Consider the following 19,929-nt stretch of genomic DNA (forward strand, 5'->3'; position numbering starts at 1 on the left):
AACAGGTTGCGTAGCGCTGCTTGGCTGACCCTAGACTCCCCCCTGAAACCCCTGTCCATGCAGTAGAATCTTGTGAAGGTGTGCGTGGACCTCCACGTAGCAGCCCTGCAGATGTCCAGCAGGGGCACACCAAACAGGAACGCCGTCGTCACAGCGATTGCTCTGGTGGAATGGACTTTCGGACGGCCAGGCAGCGATCGGTTTACCAACCGATGACAGTATTTGATACAGCCAGAGAGCCACCTGGAGATGGGAGCCTTGGGCAATGCCTTCCCATGGTTCACAGGTCCAAAGTTCACGAACAGTTAATACGTCTTCCTGAAACTCTTTGTGCGCGCCACATAGAACTTCAGAGCATGAGCCACATCCAGCGAGTGCAAAGTCCTTTCAGCCGGCAATGAAGGTTTCGGAAAGAACACAGGCAACACCAAAGGCACGTTGAGGTGGAATTCTGATGGAACCTTTGGCATGAAGGCGGGGTGTGTCCGCAGCACCACCCTTGTGTCGTGAAAAGTCAGATAAGGCTGTTTGCTGGATCTCGCCTGGAGGCAATCCTTCAGGTTCAGTGATCCTGGGTCGTGATGCAGGATTGCTCCTCCTTCCCTTGTGAGCAGATCCATACTCACTGGCAGCTTGACCAGGTGACGTGTCGACAGGCTGAGAAGGTCAGCCACGCCGTTGCGACAAGCATCATCCTGCATCGGCACCATTTGAGTTGATTGATGACTCGCAGCAGGAGAGGCCACGGAGGGAATTGGTACAGGAAGTGGCCATCCCATGGGAAGGAAAACACGTTCCCCATGCTCCTCGGCTGGTGGAAACTGCTGGCAAATGTCTGACATTTTTGAACTTGTCGCCGTCGCAAACAGATCTGGGGTCTGCCCCATTTGAGAAAAGAGGTTGTCCACTTGATCCTGTTGAAGCTCCCACTCGTGGCAAGAGCGCAGCTCCCTGCTGAGGGAGTCAGTGATGGTGTTCTTGACTCCCGCCAGGTGGAAATGAATGAGTAACATTCCCTGGGCGACGGCCCTCTGCCACAAGTCCTGGCCTCTCTGGAGAGCGCTGGGGATCTGGATCCCTCTTGCTTCCTGATGTTAACATCGTGGTGGTATTGTCCGTGAAGACCCTCACCACCTTGCCCTTGAGGAATGGAAGGAATTACTTGAAGGCCCAGAATCCTGCCTGCAGCTCCAGGATATTGATGTGGAGATCCCTCTCCTCAGGCCGCCACAGGCCTCAGGCATGGAGACGTCCGGGGTGGGCTCCCCAGGGAAGCATCCGCAGTGACCGTCTCCTGGTACGGGGGTGCTGGAAGTCTGTGCCCCCGGCGAGGTTGGAGCACACGCCCCATCACCTTATCGCTCAAGGGAACTCCTTGTCAAGAACAATCTTGTCTTCGAAGCTTCCGGACTCGTGGATCAAACAAGCGTCCAGGAATTACTGAAGGGGTCGCATCCGCAACCTGCATAGTCGCATCAGGTAAATGCACGACGACATGCTGAGCAGCGACTTGATGTTCCGCACGGTGGCGGTCTTCAGTGTCAACAGCCGTTGCACCTTGGCCAGCATGGCTGCTATCCTTTCCTCTGAGGGGGTTGCCAGGTAAGAGACTGTGTTGAGCCTGGGCACCGGTAACAGCACGTTCTGCGATGGAATCAAGCAGGACTTTGGATAGTTCACAGAGAATCCCAGATCTGTCAGCAGCCTGCCGGTCCACCCCGTGTGTTCGAAGGCTGCATCCCTTGACTTGGCCCGGATTAGCCAGTCGTCCAGGTACGGTTACACATGTATCCCTTGAAGGTGCAGCTGTGCCCCTGCTGGTGCGAGGCACTTTGTGATCACCCTGGGCACTGACTTCAGTTCGAAGGGAAGGGCCTTGAATTGGTAGTGCCCTCCTTGAACTAAGAAGCGCAGGAACTTTTGATGCTTCATGTGAATGGGAATTTGAAAGTACACGTCCTCCAGATCCAGCAACGTCAAGAAGTCTCCTTCGTCCAGTTGATCGAGTACATGCTGCAACGTGACCATCCTGAATTTTTGGGACTTGAGGCGTTTGTTGAGACACCGCAGGTCTAGAATGGGCCTCCGCCCCGGTCTTCTTTACCAAGAAGTATCTGGAGTAGACTCTGGTGCCTCGGAGACGCTTTGGAACCAACTCTGTTGCCCCTTTTCTTAACATGGCCCTTATCTCCTAAAGGAGTTGAGGGATATGCTGCTCCTGCCAGGCCACCAATGGTATACGCGGACACTTCGGCTGGAACTCTAGAGTGTGTCCGTGGATGAGAGCGTCCAGCACTCATTGGTCAGTGGAGATCTTTTCCCCTCACTGACTAAGTCCCCCAGCCGGCCTCCCACCGGGATGCATGGGTGGAGGCCAGACGTCCTGGCCGGTTCAATCTTGCTTCGGGGCCTGCGTGCCGACTTGGGAACGATGTTGGTCACCTTCGTCAAATGCCTTGTAATGGCCCATGGTGGGTTCCTGGGCCATAGACCGGGAGGGTGGATGGTACAAAGAGGACCCTCTGCCTAAACCTTTCAACGATCTGGCAGATTTTCCACCGGCAGCACGAAAGGGCAGATGCTGCTGCTGAAGAGTGCCCAGGGCATGGGCCATCTCTGTGTCTGTCTTAAAGGCCTGCAACAATTCGCCAACTGCTTTCCCAAAGAGGTTTTCACCGAAGGGCATGTCCAGTACCCTCGTCTGGACCTCTTGCTGGAAGTTGGTGGCCTTGAACCAGCCACGCCTACGGAGGCAGACACCGTTCCCCATCTGTCGGAACCCAGTGTCCACAATGTCCAGGGCCACAGTGATGGCATGGTCCGATGCCACCTCACCCTCCAGGAGGATCTCAACCGCCTCAACCAGTTTGTCATCGGGGAGAAATTCCAGCAACGGGGCCATTTTATACCACAGCTCGCTGTCATATCTGGCCTGGATCGCAAGTGCATTCGCTGCCTTGACTGTCATCGCTGCCAAGTAGATCACTTTCCTACCCATGGCGTCCAACTTCTTCCCCTCGCTGTCTGGGGGAACGGAGGCTAAAGATGAGGGCTTAGAAGTCTTTATCCGCGCAGCCGCCAACACCACAGAGTTCGGGGAGGGCTGCGACCGTAGGCAGTTGGGTGCGGACTCCAGCACCTGGTATTTCTTTTCCAGCCTGTCCCTCTTCACCTGGGCTGAGGCCAGGATTCTCATCAGCACATATAAGCCATATTCTGCTCATTCATCCGTTTCCCTTTATTTTCCCTTTTAAGAAAATTATCTGGAATGAAACAGTTATACTTCAAAATGGCAAACTTGGCCGCAGTTTTATTTTCACAACAAAAGAATCACTGAACACAATTAGTGAAATTCAGTCTGTAAGTGTGGCGCTTGCTCCGTGTCCAATACACCTGCTTCCCTCTATTCCTTTGCACCAAGTCCATAGTAGGCCCAACTCTCCCAACCCTTTGTTCCTGAGCCTTCCCTGCCCTTGCAGGTGTCCATGGGCGGGGAGAGCACAGTTTCTTTTGGAGGAAGCTGAGCCCTTGTTGATACCACCAGATGCCCCTGCTGTTAGACTCCCAATAAGCGCTGGTCCGAGAAGAGAGAAGACCCTTCCGGCCACCTCCTGGCTCATTTGGAGTCTGTCTCTTGTGCTTGGTCGCCCAAACACCGCTATACTCCCACCTGACCATCCTGCGACAGCAACGACCAGGCTTTGTCCTCCTTCTGTGCCAACGTGGGGTGGGTGGGTGTAAAACGAAAATCTTCTCCCCTCTGGTGAGGCGGGCGTCCTTCTGCAGGGGCTGGATGCTGCCTGTCGTATGGACGCCTGCTCATTATAAATGGGTTACCACACCCCTTTGCATTGTTCTCCCTTCGCGGGCTTTGGTGTTTTTGCTGCTGTTTCTTGGGCCGGAGCCCTCCCCCTTACCCAGGGGGCAGGGACGGCAGAGAAGTAACCTACATGGGTTACCGGGCCGCCTCCTCCATTTTGCATTTATTTTCCGTTGTCAGCTTCATAACCCCTGCATTTGTCCATTTGTACTCATAGCCTGCCGTAGGAGGCCCGCTCATTATAAAGGGGTTACCAGTGGACCAGAATGGTCTTCCTTTTGGCTCATGTCGGTGGTAAAGGAAACCTTTATTCTTGGGCTCTATGGCGTCAGCTGGAAGAGCTAGAATGCGAGGTGACCATGGCGTGGAACGACACCACTTCATCTGGGGCAGAAGCCATTGGCGACAGAGACACACCACTGCTGTCGTCCATGTTGGTAGTCGCTGTGTCCGTCTCCGTATCCCTGGGGGGGATGGTATGTGTGGCGGTTGATGAGGTGGAGTAGGGTGCCGTTTTCTCTTCTTTGCCCGGGGCCAGTGCCGGGGGTGCCATCTGCATCCTCCTCTGGATCTCCGACACCAGTGTGCAGAGAGTTGAAAGGATGCCCAGTGATACATCCACGGGAGGTGTCGGGGAGAGGGAGGTAGGCTTGCTGGGCCTAGCACTCACGGCGTCGTCGGCATTCCCGCCGTCGGCACCGCCCCCTCAGTGTTTCTGTCGTCGTCCCCATCAGTGTTTCCGCCATCGTCCGCTTCAGTATTTCCGTGGTCGTTCCCTGCGTCCTTCAGGACAATGTGAACAGACACCAGGTCCTCCTCATCCGAGTAAGAAATATCTGTGCCTTGGAGCCCCCCTTTTTTGCATCCTGAGGGGTCGGTCTCGGGCTTAGGGATGACATCCTCTTCTCCAGCGTTTTCTCCACCGGCTTGGCCGAGGCCTCCTGCCTCGGGGGGAGGGCCACTCTGGGTGCTGTGGGGGTCCCCTGGACCGGGTAAGCCCCTTTCACGTTCGGGAGGGCGGCCGCCACCAGCTTGATCGTCGTGGATGACTTTGCCTGGAACCACCGGGGCTTTCAGGGGCAAGGTCGAACACCTTTCCCCATGCACCTTGGTCTTCTTCGGCTTCTCCCGCAGCTTCCCTGGGTTAGCCGATTTCCTCTTCGAGGAGGAGGTGGAGTGATGACTTGAGATTAAGGCAGAATGTGAAGATGAGCGCACCCAGCCCATCGCGGGACCCGCTTGCGCAACAACCCCGATGAAAACGGCCTCGCAGTGCTTGGCCTTGTCTTGGGCCCCCACGGATGGAGCACCCTCAAAGGACCTAGAAGCCAGCTTCTCAAACTGGCCGATCCTGGGTGAGGCATGCCCCTTCTTGCTGCACAGGGTAGAGGGGCCTTGGAGTTGAGGCATGCCGCCAACCTACTGTGACAATCCTTGACGTGCGCTTGGAGAAACCAAGGCAGATTTCACAATCTGCTTCCCTGTGGTCCGGATGGAGACAGTAGAGGCACTGGGAGTGTTTGTCCTCCATAAACACGTTCCTCAATCCACAGCTTGAGCAGAGCTTGAATTGGGATCCTTCCTCCTTCTCCTCCGGCAGTGTAGGCCCGATGGCCTTCTGGAATCTTCGATGAAACTCTTGACGATTCTTGCCCTTGAGGGATCTTGAAAGACACCGACAAATGGATCCCTGCTTGCCGGGCAAAGAAAGAAAGAGCACACAGGCTATATTTGACAAAAATAGGAACTTTTTATCGAAAAAGCATGAACACGTAGTAAAGCGCTCAGAACAAAACACAAGGACACCCCAATACTTGAACGTGCAGTAAAAATATGAAGATGGCTGCCAGAGGAGGGGCTTAGGCAGAGGGTAGTCATTGGCTGGGGGCAGTATGACCCAGAGCTCAGTGATAGGTTTAAAGGAGAAAGACAGTTTGTAAGTGAAAGTGAACCTGTTTTATTCTTTTACTGAGGATTGGCGGCCTGACAACAGGGAATATTTATGAGCATGTGAATCCTTGCCAGACCCCATGCTGGATAAATATGTAGTTGAGCTGCACAACGCCCCTATCAAGATTTTCAGAGACCAGCTGGCAATGGAGGATACCGATATGGATGAGAAATCGTGCAAGACGTTGCTCCCGAGATTATATGAGAAATGTGCTGCAAAACCGCTGACAAGGGATCTGCATGAATGGATCAGTTCAATGAGAAACAAATGAATATGGAGCTGGTCAAACAGCGTACCATGCATTGCACCTAGGGTGTGTAACTGGGGGGGAGACATAGAAACGTGAACCTTTGCTGCACCGCACCAATCAGCATAGTGAGGATGGGTTACTTTGAAACAGACACATACAGGGCCAACAATAATTTTCTCACCCAAGTCCTTAAGAAGCCCTGAAGAACCAGTTCAGGTTCTATACGGTGAGAGCTGGTAGTGAATATGTCCTGCCACTGTCCAGAGGCAAAGGCAATAATGATTTTAAAGGTAACAGAAGGTGGTACTTAATTTGGTCAGCTGAAGCCAATGTATATACCAACACCACTCTTCGAACTCCCTTTGATAGAGCAAGTACACTGTTACGAGTGAACCTGCTCACTGTTATTATATATGAAAACTCTTGAAAATAAATCATTTTTGATAAAACAATTAACAAAAGCTTAATGTTGGGGAGTAGATAGTGTGAGGGAAGAAATATGCAACCTACTGTAATGCTCATACGACTTTAATATGTTAATAAAAAGCACAATGTAGTGCTCGAGAAGTTATTATTTTCACACAATTGGGTACCTAACAAGTCTGCAAGTAATTAAGTATTTAAATTAAGAGTGCTATCATTCACATGCATATTCACAGTGATTACCAACAAATACACCAGACACCAACTTGTGATTAGGATCATCAATGAAAAGATTCATAAGATAACATGGTTAGACAAAAACCTTTTGCTGCAAAAGTAAGTATTAACAGAAAGTGCCATTAAGCGTACAAGGCAGTGCATGATGTTTGTTGATGCCAAGGTGGGCAATGTTAATTAGGCGGACATAAGATGACAAAGAAGGAAATAAAGGAGATGAATTAGTGTCTAGAAGTGGGGCAGTGTGGATGCGGTAAGGAGGTGTAATTAAAGAGGCAAGGTCATGTGCTTCAGGTGTATGCTTGATGGGCATCTGATGTACACAAGAGAAGGCCTGCACTGAAGACCCAGTGTCATCACTGTGATGGCAAGCATCCAAGGCATGTCTGAACAAAAAGAGAATTAAAGGAACAGTGCACACTGTGGAACAAGGGGTGGCAAAGGAGGTGGAGGAACACTTAATCATGGTGACATCTGCAAAGTTAGGTGGATTAGAGTGCATGAGGATTGCTGGGCCATGTGAATAATGCCTGGTGAATGATTTGCGATTGCCTCTATCACTGCTGCAAGGAAGGCACAGAACAGTTTGGGGCAGCGAACAGAAACGGATATTAACAATGGAGCGTACAAGGACTGCCCTTGGAATGTTCTGGGCCCTATGACCACAGAGTGACAATAGAAGGATGGACATAAAACGAAGGAAATGCTTAGATTTTGTAGAAGGCTGAAAGCACAAGAATACAGTAAAAGCTGTGCTTAATATTGAGAGTAACCAGGATAGTAGAATGAGTCAAGGGTGATTGACGACAAATGCTTTGTATCTTAGTTTGTCCCAATAAAGTTGGAGATCTTAAAAGAATTTGTTACACAATAGTTGTGAAAAGGGTGAGGCTCTCAAGGTACACCATTCTCACCAAGTAATGGTTACAGCTAAGGCAGAGTTAAAGGAAAGTTGGACATATGTGTTCCAAGCATGTGACTGATCCCTTGAAGACTTCCAAATTCCAATTGCATGGCCTTGGCATAGCACAACATGTCTGCCCCACTTAGTGATCAAGTATAGACATGTAACACCAAATAAGAAACGCAACCTGCACCTGTTAAATTAGACACCAACAAGCACATGTGATCACAAGAATATCACCAGCACAATACTCCATGATTGCAACAACCCAGATAACCCAAATTATGCTGGTCCCAGGACAGCTGATCATTAAGCCAGTGGCCATACAGCTTGGATTAGTTTGTGCTTATTGCGTGTTTGCTGTTGCGTGATACCACAATATCTCTCACACACTTTGGATTCAATACAGTGCAGATGAATGGCTCAGATGCCACGCTGATCTTAGCCGTGCCCTTCATCATACCCTTCCCCAGTGAGTATTTGACAATGCTGGACCCGAAAACCTGGAATCAAGATAGTCTGGTATCAACGGCACACACAAGCACATGAATCCAGTCCCTTCGTGCTCGGGAAGACTTACGTTTGAAGGCATGAACCAGGTTGACAATGTCCTCTTCATCGCTGCTGAACACTACAGGCAAAGAAAACATGGATGCTCACCACTGACACTAGGAACTGAAATCCAAAGGAAGCCACACCACTCCAAAAAGTAAGTGTACGCAGGCAAGGGGGTGGTGTGAGGCAGGGACATAAGGTAACAGAAAAACAGCTTCACCAGTAGCTTCACATCTGCTGTCGATGGATTTGCTGTGCATAATTGTGCCATGTAATAACTAGGTTCAGAAATTGCAACTTGATCTTGACAAAGATATACATGTTGGAGTCAACAATGCTATGCTTGTTTAGAAAGCATCCTATGCCCCCAACGTGGTGCCCATAATGCCCCACACATCCACTGCACATTGAGACAGTACTTCTTTGCTCCGTGGTGTAGATCTGAGATTATATGCGCTGTGAGAAAGGCATGGTATCACAAGTAGGCACAGACACAAGAGATATACGTTTTCAAAACCTTTATTGATCAGAAATGGGGTTGGAGACTGCCTAACTTGCCCTATCTCTACAATGGGAGTAATCTCAACCATCAAACTAAAGTCAAAGGTAGTCCGCATTCTGTCAGTGAAAATAATGGTATAACGTGGTTTCATCTCCAGTCATTTTTACGACTGCCTTTTAAACCCATACAAAATTATGAAAAAGGTTAAACATTTTTTTTTGGGGGAGTGGGAAAGGGCAGACAAGAGGTTGGGAGGTCGGGAATAGTTAAAAATAGGTGGGGGAGGGGAGGTTTTGGGGGGAACCCACCCAAAAAAAATGGCTAAACAAAAAACAAAACAAAAAAGAAATAGATTACATTTTGTACTCATATAAACAGCAGTCGTAAAAATGACTGACGATGAAAGAATATAGAACCATAAGAATAATGCTGTCTGTGTGAAACCTATGCTTGTCCTCACTTTCTCCAATACAATAATGTGTACAGATTGGAGCAAAGTAAACGTATAAGTCAAAGTAATATCAGGACAGCACTGGAGCTGTTCCACAGCTCCCTTTCCCAGGCTTTAGCTACTCGGATTTCACAATGTTTCATAGACAAACAGTTCACCAACAGGATGTCGCAAAAACAATGGAGCTGTCCCCCAGATCCCTCCAAGTTTCAGACACTTGGGTCAATCACAGTTCCATGTAATGGAAAAGTTTGTATTCAAGTTTCTAAAAAAAAGGTTGCTATTCAGCAAAGTCTTTTCTGGACTTGTAAATTTCACATTACATCACAGTTCTCAATTGGTTTCTTTCTCAAAGAATGATATGATATGACATGGCATTTATAACGCGCCTATACACAAGTGTTTGAAGGCGCGAGTCACAACAGAATTCACTTATCTTGATTTCACAAAGGATTTTCTCCCGCAGCAGTTTAGCAATGTTTCAATGGATCCTCATCTCAATGTTTAAAGTTCCTTTCACAAAGTTCAACGTTCCTCTAGGTAAGAAGAAGATTTCTTTCTCCACAGACTCAGTAGCCTTCCTTGTTACCTTTCTTCAGGACGTTTCAAGATCACACTCTTCAGTTCCTTTCACTTGGTTATCACTTGTTCAATACTGGGGTTGCCTTCCCCAGCCTTTCAATCACTTGTGACAAATCTTCACATCAGAGACGGTATTTCTCAGCCCTGTGCCACTGACACCTGGCTTACATTTCACTTGAGTCGTGCCCCTGGTGCTCTGGGTCGTACCCATAGCACACTGTAGTTCCACTATGGATCCCAGACCCCTGGATTCTCAAGTCGTGGGTCTCAGATCCTCTTGTGTTTTTCATATGGATCCGAAGGTACACTTTCCTAGCTTTAACAAATATTAATCACAGTATTAATCACAGTTAATTTCCAGAGATAGACTCACTTGGGTTTTTTGCGCCCTTTTCCTTTCTTGCGCAGCTCCCCTTTTTAGGCTTTGATTTTCACTCCTATTTCCAACTTCACTTTAGAAAGCTGCTTTACATTTTTTCTACAGTTCCCATATTGCCTCTCCCTCATAGGCTATGGAACTTTACATTCAAGGCTGCTTTTTCATAGCTTCCATTCCTTTCCTGACTTCAATAGTATTGCTCGTATTCCGCTCCTTTCATTTGGAACAAAAGGCTTTCTCTAAAGCTTCTTTCACATGTGCACCGGGTTTCCCGGAACTCACCGGTGGCCATGTTATTGTCTGCTGGTTTCCGCTGCTCTCAGCGTTTGGTCAGGGTTTTCCTGACTGCCCCTCTAACACCTGGGCGTCCACTTACACGCCCAGGGTAAACTAGCACTCCAGTGGGAACAGCCAGCAGGCTGCAGTCTGTCTTCTCCGGCTTTATGGAGACACGGCTCCCTAGCCATGCTGCAGCCCCTCCGATACACCGGGCCAGCGCTTCGCCACCCCTTTCTCCTCCAGACTCTCCAGGCAGCTTCCTCTGCTCCCTCCTGCTTCTTGCCTCTCCAGGTTCTCGATGCATCCTCAGCATGCCTGTGTGCTCCACCTTTTATACTTGGTGGGAAAGACAATTGATGTCAGGTGTGAGCAGTTGCCTGGCCCTGCCTGACCTTTTTAAAGGGACAAAATGGAGAATGCCCATAGGAATCCATTACCCATTGACCCCCATGTGTAATCCTCATGCCTCAACATGTTCTTCCTCCCAGTTCTTTGGCATCCAATTGGGGACATTGAATTATGTGAGTTGTAGTGTCCGACTAGAAGGGAAGGAATGTTGGGTATATTACGGTCAGGAAAGGGGGGGATAACATGTTTCATCTTTAGGCACTACCTGTCCGGTTCCAGGGTACTGGGGACTGATTATTGTTGTTTAGGTGGTAGTTTGGTCAAGTGCAATACAGTACTGCCTTGACTTCATGCAAGACAGCTGATTTCCTGCTCAGTAACAATTGGATGTAGACTACTCCAGTATATTGTGATGCAGTTTGGAACCTCTGGAGAGGTTCTAAACTGCCTTTCATTCAAGATCAGCTAAGAAATGGTCACAGAAAGGAATCAGAGAAAGGAAGACTATCTATACACAGACAATCTACAGATAAGTGACAAAGAAGGAAACTAAAAACTGTTAAATATGAAAAAGTATTGTTAAGCAAAAAAGAAACCGATTACTAGCTGCATGTATTATGTTAATGTAATATCTGCTAATAGGAGGTTAACAGACGTTATGCTTAACTGAAAAGAATGAACAGTTGTTAAAATTAGAAATTGTAAATAGCGCGAGCATTGAGCACAAGAAGCGAATGTTTAACAGTTACAGAGGCGCGTGAAGTTAGTAAGGAGAGCGCTTCGTTTATTTGAGAATCATATGAAGGCTCGCTTTCGAGGAAGGCACCTTATTGTGTGCCCGAGTGTGCTTTAACGTGCAGTCTGCGTCGGACGGGTCCGTTTCCTCAGGTGGCGTAGCAACAATTCGCATTGCGGCGATGAAGCAAAGTTTCCTTCTGAGGAAACAGCTGTGTTTAAGAGTTCGGATGCACAGTGAAGCTGAACAGGACTGTTCGGGTGTGCGGTGACGGGAAAGATTGCCGGCGCCACTTTTTCAGCAGCGTGTCATTTCTCCAGGTACGCGCATGTGCCAGTGAGTAGTTAGTGACATAGAATGCGCATGTAGCAACAAAGGTAGTCAGCGTAGCAAGCAGTGTTGGCAACTACCTGTTACAAAGTCAGCAGCGCTTATAGAACTTTGAAAGACTGCATTATAAAGCGAGGCAAGAAGCAACATTGTAAAATAAGTTCTATTGGGAATTGTTTAAGGGAAAAAACAATTGAATTTCTCTCTATAGAGTTTTCAAAGCCAAAAGTTAAACAGCAGACAATTGCAATTCACTTGAAAGAATTTGAAAAAACTGGTGAAAGAAATTAAAGCTGAATTTTGAGACAAAACAATTAAAAACTAACCAACTAAGGAAAAATAAATTCTTAAGTGACCTTAAAGTTACATCCCAAAGTTTTGAAGGTGCAAATGTGTGAAGCACAGTGATACAACAATTAAATTCAGAAGATGAGTGGAAGCTGTAGTTAAGCCTCTAAGCTTAAAACAGAGGCTGTCAGTTAAATGATGGGATTAAGGAGAGGGAAATGATTATTCTATATTGGAGTAATCTGTATATGCTAAGCAGAGATGTGTTGTTTACAGGTTTTATGGAGTTCCAAGTTTTTAAGGAAGCCAGAGGGATCCTGACCGTGTGTTCGTTTCTCCTCTTCCCCTTTTCCCTCGATCTTGTCAATCAAGCAGTTGTTCAACTGACTGCTGGGAGGACTGGTTTGGAGGATTGGGAGGGCTATCGTCGGCTCCTGCAGGATTTCGGGGCTGGGACCCGATACTCCCTCCTCAATCCCTGAGGACCCTCTGCCCAGGCAGTCCTCCCTCGCCAATTGGCCCTCAGGGTCGGGATTAGGAGATTGCCTAGGGAGTAAGGTGGGAAAAGCACTTTTTTACAGCAGTTAGAGAACACACTGCCGGCAGCCCTTCATCTGCGTTTCTCTGCATCAGGATATTCTCTAGACATGCTTTTATCACAGACTTTTTGTGTGTGTGTCGTATGCTCTTGGTACGGACAGCAGCTGTCCCTTTAGGTGTTTGTAACTAAGCTAGATGAACTGTACTATTGGCCTAGCAATTTGCGACGCTGCAATGATCTTGGACTTTTAGAGATGGCGACAGAATCTTAAACCTTAAGACTAACAGATGTTCTTTTAGTCACAGATTACAGATTTTTAGAAGAAAGTGGGTAGTTGATAAGAAATGTGACATAAGTTGGAGTACTGAGCATCATTCCCCATAAATGAGATAACATTTCGCACCACATGTAGGACCAGCGATGGAGATGAAATTGCATTCCTCCATGTGTGTAGTATCAGCGGTAAAGGTGGAAAAGTAAGAAATTCCCCATTCCACACTACCTGTGGGGAGAGTGTTACAGGAGAAATGGGGTCACACAGTGCACCCTCCCCGCCCCCCCTTTGGAGTGTGACTGTGGGCTCATGTACACAGAGTATTGGGGGCTCAATCTTTCGCTTTTTGCTCATGGCCTCAGCTTCTGGAACTCTGAAATTCAGACTCAAGACTTAAAACATCGCCCCAATCATTTCTAAAATCAATTTTTAAAGTGGTGTCCTTAAAGACAGAATTACAAATACTGATCGGTGGTTCCTGGGAGGCAGAAGTAAGGAAAAGGGACTTTTCAAAAAGAAATGATACCATAATAAATAATAAGCATTGCTGGAAAAAGAAGGAAATCCGATATACAAGTAAGTTACACAAAACAGCTAAATTGATTAGATACAGATCCATGTGGAGGCCTGGTGGATGGGACCCCCCTTCCATTCTATAAAAATAGCCAACAAGGTTAAAATGAGTAAAATAAATTGCAAAGTTTACCAATAGCAATCTTTTGAACAGGAAATGTGTGAAACTGGGATAAATGATTTAGGTCTTTTGTTTTGCAATCTTTGGGCGTGGACATGGACTCCATATGATTGATTTCCTTTTATCCTTTATTGATTTGCGCTTTACACCTCGATGTGTAAGAGAAGCTCTGCTATGAACTGTCTTGTCTGGAACGAAGGACCAAATAAACACAACCCCATGTCACGTGTTTATATTGGGACCTTTACAGCGAGTTGGAAAACAAATAATTGGGCTAGGCATAAAGTGCAACAGTATCAGGATACGTTCAGGGACTCCCTTCCAGGTCAACAGCCAATATGTGCAAACATCTCTTGAAAGAGTCTTTTACTTGCTTTCTCCCTGGGACATCTCTTGCCTTGTCTTTGGTACTTGGTTTTTCTAGTCATTATTCTGCCGTTACAAACAGATCGGAATTGTCGACTTCTCGTGGTAGTTGATTTCAGGTAGTAATTCCCAGGCCAGGAAATGAAGGCCATGGACAGAGAACATGGCAACTTCCAAAGACATGGATGTGAACCAGGGACATTTGGCAGCTGTGGCCAACTACTCTGATATTGCTTCCATTATTCAAAACCGTTGCCCTTTGGTCTAACAAGCTGGCCCCACTCTCTCTGTTCTGGGGACCTTGCCCTACTGGTCCCTCTTCTACCATTTCTGGTTCACTCCTGGGTCTCATTTCTTCTGATTGTACCCCAATTTTCCATTCCTCTAACTCATCTTAACTCATGTACAAAATTCTACTCCTATTCTCCTAATTGTTCGCCCATTCCCTACACTATCATTTCCTATATTAACCCCGGTATCAGCTCCTCAACCTTTTCCTGTGATTTCTTCTGCTTTTGTATTCACCTCTGATCAGTGTACACTGTATGAAGAATCCTACGGAGCCATTACTAATTCCCAAGTGATGATCTCCTCTCACATGTCCAGGGGAAGGTAGCTGCTAGCTGAACCTGACGCTGGTGGTGGAATTATTTGGGAGGATCATGTGGGAGAGGATGACTATTGGGAGGAAGTGATAACTTGAATGGAAGAGACACCGCATTCTACCACACCAGCCGCCAAAACTATAACTTCTGGTGTGCTGATGGTATATTGTGAATTTGAGCAAAATACCATTCCCACTTATTATGCACATAATGCTCACTCCAGATGGACGAGGCAAAGGACAAGGGTAATCTAGCCATTCTCCTACTGCTAGATCTATCAGCTGCCTTCGACCTCGTCGACCATCAGATCCTCACAGAACATCTGAGGACCTCAGCGGCCTTCTCTAACCAGGCGACTGCCTGGATCCAGTCCTTCCTAACCAACCGAACCACCCGGGTCTTCTCCCCAGGGGCATCAGCACTCCCTGTCCCCATCACCTGCGGCGTTCCTCAAGGCTCGTGCGTCTCGCCGACTCTATACAATATCTTCACAAAGCTATTGTTTGACCGCCTAGATAATCTAGGTGTCACTTACACAAACTATGCTGACGATACCCAGGTTCTCATCACCCTATCAGGGTGCTACGACGAGGACTCCACCAAAATCAACAACCTTTATTTAGAGATCCAAGCCTGGATGGCAGAGCACGGCCTATGCCTCAACGATGAGAAAACTGAGCTCCTCATTGTCGGCTCCCAACCGCGGCTAAACAAACTAGACCCCCGTTACGCGTCCATCAACATTGACGGTAACCTAATCACAGTAGCCAAAGAAATTAAAACCCTTGGGGTTTATCTAGACTCCACTCTCTCACTCAAAAGACAGGTGAACGCAACTGCCTCTTCAACAGCTTACACCAATAAGCTCATCAACGCCTGCAAACCTTTCCTATCACCCTCTAGCTGCATTACACAAGCCAGAGCGTTAGTGCTCTCAAAAATTGACTACTGCAACACCCTCTTTCTTGGCTCATCAGAACACAACCTGAACAAACTACAGGTACTGCAAAATAATGCCATCAGAGCAGCCCGCAGTATCCCACGAAACGCCCACATCTCCAGCTTCAGACAAGATGCTCACTGGCTCCCAGTACGAGACAGAATCTCCCTCAGATCCCTCGTCATCGTCCATAAATGCCGCTCGAACGACGCACCCAAATACCTGGCAGACAAGTTCCACAATCACACCTCAACTAGACCAACTAGAACACCATACGCACACTGCCTCTCCGTTCCCAAATTCTCTCTAAAAAAAGCAGGCGGCGCCAGCTTCCCGGTCCTAGCTGCCAAACTATGGAACGCTTTGCCACCACACCTTAGAGCAGAACCCTCATTTTGGACTTTTAGAGCCAAAACAAAAACATGGCTTTCCAACAAAAACGCCGCTTAATGCACTTCCTCTCTGCTTGCCTCTGTTGACCACCTGTAACCCGGTCTACTACACCGTTGTTGTTTTATCACAATCTGTACTGTAACATGCTGTAACTGTTTTTAAGTCTCCGGCGCCCAGCTACCCCAGGGTTCGGTGCGCGGTACAAATAAATAAACTAAACTAAACTAAACTAAACTTAAAATCTCCTGTTAATGTTGGTTTTGATATGAACACCAACCTAAAGCAAAATAGCTTCAAAGCGGTCAAAACTTCTCTGGACTCCAACTCCCATACATCCTTCAGTACTGGGACAAAGAATAGTAGAAAGAAGTTACTGTGCAGCAGATGAAACACAAATGTGCAGACTATTTCTAGTACTAATCAGCTGTGCAGGATATTTAAAAATGGTGTGCCTTTTCATGGCGGTTGTGAAGCAGATGAGCGATGCAGAGCTGGTGCAGCAGGAAGCAGAACCGAGATTAAACACAAGCGAACTAACTCAGCGGAGGAAAGCCAGCGATTCCCTCCGAGACGGCGAGAGACCGTGAGAAGCAGAGCGTGTGCTGCAGAAGGACCGTTTGCAGACCGCCAGCCGGGGAGAGGCTGTCGAGGTCATGGCCACAGTGAAAGGCAGAGGTTTCACCAGCAGACGACGGTGAATCGGTCAAGAGAACCACGAGAGGGTCTGAAAAGCGGGGAACACTTTCCTGAGGCATGGACAGTGCTGCAGCTCTATGCCACAGGTCAGACATGCCAGCAAACACAGGTGAGTCTGCCCAAGAGCATTGGAAGCCCTGGGGCGTACCAACAGGCACTATTTGGAAGTTAATCCAATCAACAAACAAGTAACATTGAAAGGTTGAATTTAAAAAAGTTTCCATATAGGAGATGTCGATATGGTGAAATCCGGAGTAAATGCTGTGAGCAAATGAACTTTGATGAAGTAATCTGGAGGCAAGATCTGTACAAATTTTCATATATGAAAAGTCACTATTGGGAAGAATGGAACAAGTATTGTCACAAGCCAACTAAGGTTAACAATGAAGATGGCAATCCAAACTTGAACAAGTCTCCATATAAGGGATGCCAATATGGGGAAGGTTGGAACAAGTATTACCTGCAGCCAATAGAGTGTATAACCAGTGAAGGAGTACACCTGTGTTATACTTGAAGCGAAAGGGAACGGAAATAATAATAGAAGACCTGGTGAAAGGTGCATCAGGCAGCAAGCCTTTGGGAGAAAGATACCTGGCAGGGGAGTATACCAGGGGATCTACCAAGCCCAGAGTGGGAGATTCCTGGCAGGGGAGTACACCAAGTAATCTGTGTAGAGTATGTTAACACTAAAGAACATTGTGAAGGGAGTCCCTGGCAGGGGAGTACAACAGGAGACCTTCCTTAATAAACAAACATTGTGAAGGGTTTCCTGGCATGAGAGTACACCAGGAAATCATTTGTATAGGTTGTTTGAAAGGAAAGAATATTGTGAAGGGGGTCCCCGGCAGGAGAGTACACCAAGAGACCTTCTTTAATAGACTGTTCAGTAGAAGTGACGATTGCGCCATTGAACATAAGACTACATTGGTGAAAAGAACTTAAAGAATAAATAAATAATCTAAAATTGAAGTAACTCAAGAAACCATTGACGAGTCAAGGAGAGCTCGGGGAGCATCTCCCACATCCTGGTGTGGCAAGTAGAAAGAAAGTGTTCAAGTCAAGTAAAGCCTGCAAAAAGCTGGTTACAAACAAGGTGAAAGGAGCCATTCTCCTAGTCCAGTGATATTTCTGAGCACCGTTGTGAAACCTAAACTTGAGACACTTTTACCCAGGAGAAGGAAGTCATTCTCCTGGGTTGGAAGTTTCCTCAGTTTAGTAATTTGGGGAAACGGGAACCGAAGAAGCCCGGTAAGCAGAGACAAGCATCCTTTGGAAGTTGTCTTCGACTGCATTGAGGAATCCATTCCCCAAGCTGCAACGGCCTACGAATAACTACTGGGAACTTCAGAACCTTGGAAGACAAACTCACGTTTAGGGGTTGGTCTGTTGTTCAAGTTGATCTTCCTCTTTGCCTCTTATTGTGTCAACACTGGACCACCCCAAGAGTCAGCTCCTCATTCCCCCACCCCTCTCTTTTCAACAAAAATAGACAAAATCCTTAAAGCCCATCAAGAAGGGACTCTAAGAGAAGAGAGCAAGGAAAGAGAAGACTGAACAAGAAGAAGAGAATTTCAAGTCAAAGTCTAACTCACAAGCTAGGAGAAGGGAGGCAACCTCCTAGCCATAGACATTTTGACCCAGTAGATAGGAGGCATTCTCCTGGCGTAGGTTTTCTGTTTTGGACTTTTGGGTTTCTGTGGTAGGGATAGCTTGAAGTTTGGACCAGGACGGTGGAAGTTTAATTGGACATCATTAACTTCCTGAAAGCCCAGAGTTGTAGTTTGCTTGAGGTAGGGAAAACCACCCCTAGAAATAGGTAAAGATAGGTTTTTGAATATACAATAAACATGTGTAACCAAAAACCTTAAGTCCTGGCCAGACTCCTCATTCTATGTCACCACAACAACTCTGATCAGTGTTCACCTCTGATCACTGTACACCTCTGTTCGGGCAGAATTCTATTTTGGGGGTTCTGCAGCTGCATTTTAAGGCACCCCCTACATTTCATCCCCCACCCCCAATATTTTTTGTTTTTCGATTTTATTTTTTAAGTTGGGGACCTCTGCAGAAGTTCCCCAGAAACTGCTGCATCCCTTTGCAACTTACTTAAGTTATATGGTATTGGGTCGCCCGTAATGCTTGTCCCAATAGTGATATCACTGCAGACTGGTTTTAGGGTGTAGGCTGGTGGCAGCTAATATTTACTTTTGACTTCATAAGGGGTGCAATCCGATTTACCATATTAGCAGCCTAATGTAAATTTATGGTTGTCATTGGGGTACGGATGGGTTATTTAAGTACTAGTCTTTGCCACTTTCTTTTAGGGTCTTCCTTTGTTCATGTAAACCACCAGGCAGGCCCAACAATGGTTCTGCACATGTGGGCTGTGAGCCCAAGAAGGTAGCCTCCATAGTGGCTAGGACTGATTTAGATCACATCATGGGCCAGAGCAGGCCACTACACTTTGAGGGGGTGGAAATGTGTGTTTGGTGATGTATGTGGCTATCCAACATGGCAGCATGGAATGGGGAGTCTGACCAAACTGTGGCATAGCGGTTGGCAAAGACTTTTATTTTTAGTGAAAAAACCGATCTATCCCAAACCAGAGGTGGTTTCCCTCCCTCATACAAACGAAAAACTCGGCAGACAAGAAGTCTGTGTAGTCCAAATCAGCACCCTTCCACATAAACACAAAACCTAATTTAAAGAAAAGAGTTCTTTTTAAAACCTAGGAGAATGACTACCTTCTCCTGGGTGCGAGCCTCTCACAGCGCAGCCTTCTCAAGCTCAGGATATGTTCCAAGGTTCAAAAGCACAGGAAATTTCCCAAGTGCAAAAGAAGCAAGGTTCCACGATTACCAGGTTGAGATAGGAGAAGGACTCCCTTCTCCTACAGCTTTCTCCAGTGTTTGGTAAGCCTATTACCAGCTATCTGATCTTTAACTTACTTAACAAACTTGTAGCTCCCTCCAAGGGTATCTTCCGCTCTCTACTTTCATCGTTAACTGCCCTCACTGTGACAATTAAGAGGTTCCCTGAATCCTCTTTCATTCTCCAGTCCCACCCTCTTGTGCAACTGGCCAGGGAATTGCCTTACAACGTGCTTCGCTACTTTCTCGTCTTATTTATTTAAATGTAATGTTTACATTTGTGTAACGCCAAGACCCATGGGTATCACAGCGTTTGTACAGAGGAACAAGGTGAAAGTGCAGAAGACAATCCAGGTAATATGATAGTTCGGGCAATGTTAGGGATATTTATCATTATTGTGCTTCATCCCCTCTCTTAGTGAGACCCCCAGCACTTTTAGTTGATCTTTTGGACCTTTTCTTTCAACCGTGAATGAGTGGAGCCATTTGCCACTCATTCATTCATGGTGGCTCTG

The 19,929-nt window shown here is 47.1% G+C and overlaps 1 protein-coding gene across 8 annotated transcripts in view; it reads right to left on the reverse strand.

Moving 5' to 3' along the window:
• Window positions 1–19,929, reverse strand: part of SZT2 (SZT2 subunit of KICSTOR complex) — a 2,035,845-nt gene that overhangs the window by 421,865 nt on the left and 1,594,051 nt on the right. For 4 of the 8 annotated variants that reach the window (XM_069642429.1, XM_069642427.1, XM_069642430.1 and 1 more), the window contains one exon: window positions 8,166–8,216. The exons of the other annotated variants lie outside the window; for them this stretch is intronic. In XM_069642429.1, the coding sequence (XP_069498530.1) occupies window positions 8,166–8,216 (51 nt within the window). The remainder of the gene's footprint in view (window positions 1–8,165; window positions 8,217–19,929) is intronic. 8 annotated transcript variants of the gene reach the window in all.

The sequence above is a fragment of the Ambystoma mexicanum genome, chromosome 1q (assembly GCF_040938575.1).
Source record: "Ambystoma mexicanum isolate Mex_15411 chromosome 1q, UKY_AmexF1_1, whole genome shotgun sequence".
Classification (NCBI taxonomy): Eukaryota; Metazoa; Chordata; class Amphibia; order Caudata; family Ambystomatidae; genus Ambystoma; species Ambystoma mexicanum.